This window comes from Populus nigra, chromosome 5, assembly GCF_951802175.1.
Source record: "Populus nigra chromosome 5, ddPopNigr1.1, whole genome shotgun sequence".
NCBI lineage: Eukaryota > Viridiplantae > Streptophyta > Magnoliopsida > Malpighiales > Salicaceae > Populus > Populus nigra.
The window spans coordinates 15,944,845-15,952,147 of record NC_084856.1 but is presented as its reverse complement, the minus strand read 5'-3'; the positions used below and the strand labels follow the sequence as shown (position 1 = coordinate 15,952,147).

Below are 7,303 nucleotides of genomic sequence, written 5' to 3'. Positions count from 1 at the left end.
TGTAATTTGAGGTTTCTTATTCAATTATATAAATGTTATGTAATTTAAAAATGTAAAAATTAAAAATTAAAAATTATTTTATAATCCAAGACAAAAAAAGAATGACAGTGAATGATACAATTACTATGGTGCTCATAAAGGAATTATGAAGATTTACAATGGCTACTTGAGTTTTGACCATCTAATTCCCTTCGAGAGCTTGAGGTAATTAGTTTATATGTGTTTTTATCCAATTATAATAGAATGCTAAAGGTGTATGTCAATATGTAATTGTTATGTATGATATATAAATTATGCCATGAAATGAGATCTAATTAAAAATTGATAATAAATCCCTCATTAATATAGTACATGTTGAGAACATGATTTGTTGCCTTACAATTTTATATATATAAAACTAAAATTCTGTTTATAGATAACTTGTTGAGCTACTCAAGACTACTGTTAATCAAATGTGTTCAATGCTCTAAAATTATATCCTACTTAAATAACTTATATGATTTGGATAAGTTACTTATGATCATATATGATTAAAGGTAATATTTAAGTGAAACATATATGATATGTTTAGACAAAGAGTTATCACCTAACTAATATAGAAGTTATATAAAGATGTGATTGATAAACTATGTAATCTACCTAATTTAATTTATTTTGATTTTTTGAATTATTTAAGGTCATATAAATTAAATGAGATCCTAAACTATTAGGATATCTAAGTGATATTTCTCGAATTAATAGTGAGGGCTATTGATTTATAGAAAATTAGTAGGAGATCAAATTAAGATTAAAGACTTTATCTAGATTTGATTATAAAAATGTGTGTATAAAACTAATAACCTGTTAGCTTTACATGAATAGTTGATATATCTTCATGAGTAGCAATATATTTGTACGTAGCATACTTGATGCTAATAACTAGACCAAACTTCTTGGACCAATACCAAATTTGAGAATTGTTCTCAAATAAAAAATAAAATTATATGCTCTTAAAAATCTTATTCCTCTTGTCCTCAAGAATGATATTAATTTTGAAGTTAGGTATGAATATTGATGTCTTATTGATAAAGATGAGCAAACTATATATGTTATAGTTAGTAAGTCACTTAAACTTCAAATACAATATAGGAATATAGATGCTTATTCTATGATTATGTATATTAAAGAGTTTTTTATTTGACTAGTAGGACTGAGAGGTATAAGACTTCTAGAAAATTATTTTGTTGCAAGATGACAAAAGAGTTCCTTTACCTGTGTTTTTTAATATAAAAATGACTAGCTATTTTGATAAATTAGATTAATTAGGCTTTGTCATGGGCCATGAGTTATGCGTTAACTTGGTCTTGTGGTCTTTGCATCAAAATACATAGAAGCTTACTTTGAAAGCTAAAAAACTTATTATAGCTTTTGTTTCATGTGTGTGTATGAATGAATAAAAAGTAAAATAAATCTACAAATAAATAATAGAGCAAGGGTTATTGTATTAACTATTCCAAGTGGGATGATATTAGAACTTAATAATTATTATTTTATTCGAGTATTTTCTAAAAACATCATATTTAGTTTTTATTTAGCTTTAAATGGATTTAAAATTATTATTAAAGATAAATGTTTTTTTTATAATAGTGATGTTTATTATAGATCTACTATTTATAGAAATTATTTATATATACTTGATTTAAAAATTTTCATGTTCAATATAAAAAGCAAGAGAAATAGATTACGTAATTAATATCAATCTTATTAATGGCTTTGCAGATTATATCATATAAAAAAAAATTAAATATTATTTCTAAAATAAGATAAAATTTAAAAAAATAAAGAAGATAATTTAGTTTAATAAAGATTGAAATTGAAAAAAAAATATATGAATAATATTTATTGATATGAATATAATGATTCAGCTGTATATTTTGTTAATGTTAATGAGGTAAGAATTTTGCTAAGAAAAAAAAAAAAAAACAGTACAAACCAAGTACCGCAAACGAGGAAGGCATCGGATCTCATAAATCTTCAACAGCTTACCCAATACGCCCATCCAAAACGAGGCACACATTACCTTCACTACAAAGAAAAAAACCACGAGACACCCAAAGGCCTAAACTCTCCGGTCTCCTCCACCGATATCATGGACTACCCTCTTTCTCCACCACCCTCCGGCGGAGATACCGTTATACCCGACCCATGGTACGGAAACATCCAATATCTTCTTAACATCTCAACAATCGGTCTCTTCTTTTGCATCTTTATCTTCCTCTTCGCCAAGCTCCGCAGCGACCATCGCCGCATGCCTGGCTTCTCCGCCTTAGCCACCAAACTCCTCGCCGTATGGCACGCTACCGGCCGTGAAATCGCCCTTCACTGTGGTGCTGACGCTGCCCAGTTCCTTATAATTGAAGGTGGAAGCTTTGTTGTTGTTTTGTCAATTGGGGTTTTATCAATTTGTGTTTTGCTTCCTTTAAATATGTATGGAGGGAGTCAAGTTATAAACGATGAGTTTTCAAAGACTACTATTAATCATATTGAGAAAGGTTCAAGCTTTCTTTGGATTCATTTTGTTTTCGTTGTTATTGTTGTGCTTTTAGCTCATTTTGGTATGTCTTTGATTGAAAAGAGGCTTAAAGTCACTAGATTTAGAGATGGGAATGGGAACTTAAGTGACCCAAATGCGAATTCTATTGCTATTTTTACTATTATGGTTCAAGGATTGCCTAAAAGTGTAGGGGATGATAGGAGGGTTTTACAAGAGTATTTTCAGCATTGGTATCCTGGTAAGATTTATAAAGTTATTATGCCTATGGATTTGTGTGCATTGGATGTTTTAGCGACGGAATTGGTTAGAGTTAGGGATGAAATTACTTGGTTGGTTGCAAAAATTGACTCGAGGCTTTTGCCTGAAGATAATGAGGGGGTTGGTGGTGGAGAGGGGTTTTGCGAGCAGTTGCAAGGTGGGGTGGTTTGGCTGTGGAGAAATGTGAAGAATTGGTGGGGTAAGATGATGGATAAGTTGGGGTATACAGATGAAGAGGAGTTGAGGAGATTACAAGAAATGAGGGTGGAGCTGGAGACGGAGTTGGCAGAGTATAAAGAAGGTCGTGCGCCAAGTGCTGGAGTTGCCTTTGTGATATTTAAGGATGTTTATACAGCTAATAAAGCTGTTCAGGATTTTCGGAATGAGAAGAAGAGGCGGGTCGGTAAGTTCTCTTCTGTCATGGAGTTGAGGTTGCAGAGGAACCAGTGGAGAGTGGAACGAGCTCCATTGGCAGCAGATATTTACTGGAATCATTTGGGGTCGTCAAAGTTATCTCTGAGGTTGAGGAGATTGTTTGTGAACACGTGCTTGCTGTTAATGCTTTTATTCTTTAGCTCTCCTCTTGCTGTGATAAGTGCTTTGAATAGTGCTGGGCGAATTATTGATGCAGAAGCTATGGATAATGCACAATCATGGTTGGATTGGGTACAGAGTTCCAGCTGGTTTGCGTCCTTAATCTTCCAGTTCCTGCCAAATCTTATTATCTTTGTGAGCATGTATATAATAGTTCCATTGGTTCTCTCTTATATGTCCAAGTTTGAACGTCATCTAACTGTCTCTGGGGAGCAAAGAGCTGCGCTTTTGAAGATGGTTTGTTTCTTCCTTGTAAACCTCATTCTGTTGAGAGCTCTGGTTGAGTCTTCTTTGGAAGGTACAATCCTAAAAATGGGTAGATGTTATTTGGATGGAGAAGACTGCAAGAGGATCGAGCAATACATGAGTGCATCATTTCTGTCAAGATCGTGTCTCTCTTCACTTGCATTTCTAATCACAAGTACTTTCTTGGGAATATCTTATGATCTATTGGCTCCTATCCCATGGATAAAGAAGAAGATTCAGAAGTATAGGAAGAATGACATGCTCCAGCTGGTGCCTGAGCAGAGTGAAGAGTACCCTTTGGTAGATCAAGCCATAGATGCTCTTCAGAGACCACTGATGCCTGATAATATGTTCGATTCTCCCCGGTCAAATGTAATTGATGAAGAGGGACAAGATCTCTCTGTTTATCCAATCAGCAGAACCTCTCCCATTCCCAAGCAGACATTTGATTTTGCTCAATATTATGCATTTAATTTGACAATATTCACACTGACCTTGATATATTCATCATTTGCTCCGCTCGTGGTCCCTGTTGGTGCAGTTTACTTTGGGTATAGGTATGTGGTGGACAAGTACAACTTTCTGTTTGTATATAGAGTTCGGGGTTTTCCTGCTGGAAATGATGGGAGGTTGATGGATACTGTATTGTGTATCATGCGTTTCTCTGTTGATTTATTCCTTCTATCAATGCTTCTGTTCTTCTCGGTTCATGGTGATTCCACGAAGTTGCAAGCCATTTTCACACTAGGAATATTAATTATGTACAAATTATTACCTTCTGATAATGATAGTTTTCAGCCAGCTCTTTTGGAAGGTATACAAGCTGTTGACAGCATTGTAGATGGACCCATTGATTACGAGGTATTCTCACAACCCAGGTTTGACTGGGATTGATATTATTCTTGATTTGAAGCTTAACAACTGTATGCAGCTAATCAATTCATCGCTTGTGTTGTTTTGCCCTTATGTACATCTTTCTATTCTTTATGTGCGTTGTTTAGGTTTGTGCAATATTTCGTTCCTTTTCTAGAACTACCTTTTAACTCTATCTTGTTACAAGATTTTAACTTCTCTTTACTTCCATCATAAAACTAGATCAATTTCTTTTAGATTTCAACTGGTTGATGTGCTTCATTCAATAGTCTACTTGCTTTTTGAAGGATATTTACATCCTGGCTAGGTTTATCTAGATTATTATGGGGCATAGGCTTTTTAAAAACCTTAATATGAAAGGTGGATTGTCGAAACTGTTGATTACTGGATTTTGCATTGGTGCTCTGCTCGCTAGACACTTATGAAGCCCTTGCTGAATGCAATCAACGAATAAGGGTTGACGAAGTGGGAATTCAAGGGAGAAACGATTGAAGAGAGATTGGGTTTTTGTTCATGAAATATGGACTCCTGTAAATTTGATATAAAAAGGCAGACAAAGTGCTTCAAATGATTGCTTGGGAATTCCCAAGGCAAGGTTATTCTCTTGTTTGATGTCCTCGTTGTGTGCTCAAGTAAATAGATATGATAGTTCCATTACGGAAGTCTATGATGGTTTGCTTTCCATTTTTCCAGCACATCAGAACTGAAATTTTAAGAGCTTTTTTGACAGCGTCCCATTAGTTTCAGGTCCTGTATAGGAAATGTATATGCTACTGTTTGTTATGCACGGAGATTTATCTTCTTGTACATTCTGCTGTGAAGTTTGCATATCCAATTTGTATAGTTCGGACCAATATCCTTTTTTGTGTTGAATTCCGGACTGATAGCTTGTAAAATTTGCATGGACATAAGCTATTGTTACTGACAGCACTGGATGTAGACTGGGTTTAGTGAAGGATCTGATGCAAGATACTCCGCGATAGCTTTATATTGAGCTCATTGCAGTTTGAACCGTGAGACCACACATACAGAAGTTAAAACCATCCCTTCTGCTTTCAGCAAATACAAATGCAATCTTAGTCGGTGTTTGTTTTGCGTTCAAGTGTTTCTTTTTAAAATTGCTTTTCACCAGAAAAATCTCCCCAAGTCTTCCGTCTGCATTAGACCTTACTACTTGTCACTGTTCCCCCCTCGCACAGAATTGTCCGCAGAATCATCATTATTTATAGCCAAGGAAACTATCAAAATAATGGGGACCTCTATTGCTCTTTTGCTAAATGGGGATGCGTCGTAGTAAAGAAAAGAACTTAACGAGGTACTTGTGTTTAAGAAGTATCGCTTTTATGGATAACGCTACCATTTTGTTTCTGATCCCCATGAACATGGTTTTTATAAATTATAATAATTTTCTTTCTTTCCGTTTTAACACTCGGTGGAACAAAGCCTCTTCTTTGAAACGAAATGAAATGGTCCAAAATTTTGTCTACTCCATGCTAGAAATGTGAAGGTTCATGCCTTTTCAAATTAGTTGCCACATGATTGTCACACCACATCCATGTATGAAAGACATTGCAAATACATGTGCATAAAATGTTAAAAAACGAGGATCAAATACTTGGACAAAATGAATTATAGGCAACATGAGAAACAGAGAAAAATTAGGAGATCAAAGCCAACTAGTCAAGCTCAAGGCCTAACCTACAGTTAATCTTATCCATGTAAATGCTCTCTTTTACTTGAACAAGGTCAAGAAAACATTGTGGCTCCACTGATCAGTAATTAAGCTCTCATTCTGAACAGACTCTCTCTCTCCCTCCCTCCCTCCCTCCCTCCCTCCCTCTCTCTGACAATTGTGTGGCTAGGCTGAACAAATGGATAAATTCCATTTGCCATCACTTGAGTGAATGCTAATGCATAACAAGAGTAGAAATTTTGCAAGTAACAGGAAGGCTGTGTTCTTTTGCTTGTAACTTTGTTTCGCTTCTTTACGTCACAAGGAAAGATGTATCGTCTACCAGTAAAAAGTAATCTAGTTGATTCAGGCTCAGACACAACCAAGAAAGGTTTTGGAGACAATAACCAACCCCTTTGTCCAAAACCCCGCCGGCGTGGACCAACTTTACCGGAATTTCTCAAGCCCTTCAGATGTAGCAAGCATTGGTACGAACTTGTTCATGAATGTATAACTATTTTGCTGTTGTATCACTACTATAATCTCATTTGGATTTTTTCATCGTCAGCCAGCCAATTACTGAGGAAAGAAGTGGAATTCTGAGCCTTGTTGCTGATAAGGTTAGTACTTAGTAATAACATAATTTCAGGTTTTGATGATGTCGCTGGTGCCTAGTTATGATTTTGATATGGATGTCTATTTGTTAGGCAATTGATTGTGGAGAAACCATATGCACAGGGTGCTCACCATGTTGTTACTCAGGATCTCCTCCGGGAAGAACTGATAATCCATTGGTTCATGATGTTCAGTTCATTCATCAAATGGAGCTTCTTTCACCATTTACAAGAACCAAACTTACTGATAAATTTGGCTTCACCTCTACCTCTCCAATATGAGAGAGTTTAGGGATGGTTGTCCAAAGAATGAGATCGTCCTTCAAATGGGATTTTTTTGCGCCACTAGTACTGTTTTTTTGTGGTGTTGATTAGTACAAGCATAAGTTATTTTGTTCTTGTTATCCCCCCCCATCTATGCAGTGCGGCTCTCCTTTGTAAATACCATGAGATGAAAAAGAGCCACTTGTATCTTGTACATATTGCTTGATCAAAAGATGAAGCCTTTTTGAA

The 7,303-nt window shown here is 35.3% G+C and overlaps 2 protein-coding genes across 2 annotated transcripts; both read left to right on the top strand.

The window, feature by feature from the left end:
• The first annotated feature begins 2,003 nt into the window (after nt 1–2,003).
• On the top strand, nt 2,004–4,597 carry LOC133695444 (CSC1-like protein At4g35870). Its single transcript, XM_062117450.1, has one exon. The coding sequence runs from the start codon at nt 2,129–2,131 to the stop codon at nt 4,523–4,525; it is 2,397 nt and encodes a 798-aa protein (XP_061973434.1). The 5' UTR covers nt 2,004–2,128; the 3' UTR covers nt 4,526–4,597.
• A 1,740-nt stretch (nt 4,598–6,337) lies between these two features.
• Nucleotides 6,338–7,303, top strand: LOC133693558 (uncharacterized). Its single transcript, XM_062114792.1, has 3 exons — nt 6,338–6,664; nt 6,745–6,796; nt 6,884–7,303. The coding sequence occupies exons 1-3, from the start codon at nt 6,507–6,509 to the stop codon at nt 7,070–7,072; spliced, it is 399 nt and encodes a 132-aa protein (XP_061970776.1). The 5' UTR covers nt 6,338–6,506; the 3' UTR covers nt 7,073–7,303.

What these genes read in the sequence shown, in the direction of transcription:
- LOC133693558 (XM_062114792.1), top strand. Translation starts at nt 6,507, where the DNA reads ATGTATCGTCTACCAGTAAAAAGTAATCTAGTTGATTCAGGCTCAGAC. An exon ending in TTCAGATGTAGCAAGCATTG is followed by an intron (nt 6,665 to 6,744) that starts GTACGAACTTGT and finishes TTTCATCGTCAG; the next exon opens with CCAGCCAATTACTGAGGAAA. An exon ending in TGAGCCTTGTTGCTGATAAG is followed by an intron (nt 6,797 to 6,883) that starts GTTAGTACTTAG and finishes TCTATTTGTTAG; the next exon opens with GCAATTGATTGTGGAGAAAC.
- LOC133695444 (XM_062117450.1), top strand. Translation starts at nt 2,129, where the DNA reads ATGGACTACCCTCTTTCTCCACCACCCTCCGGCGGAGATACCGTTATA.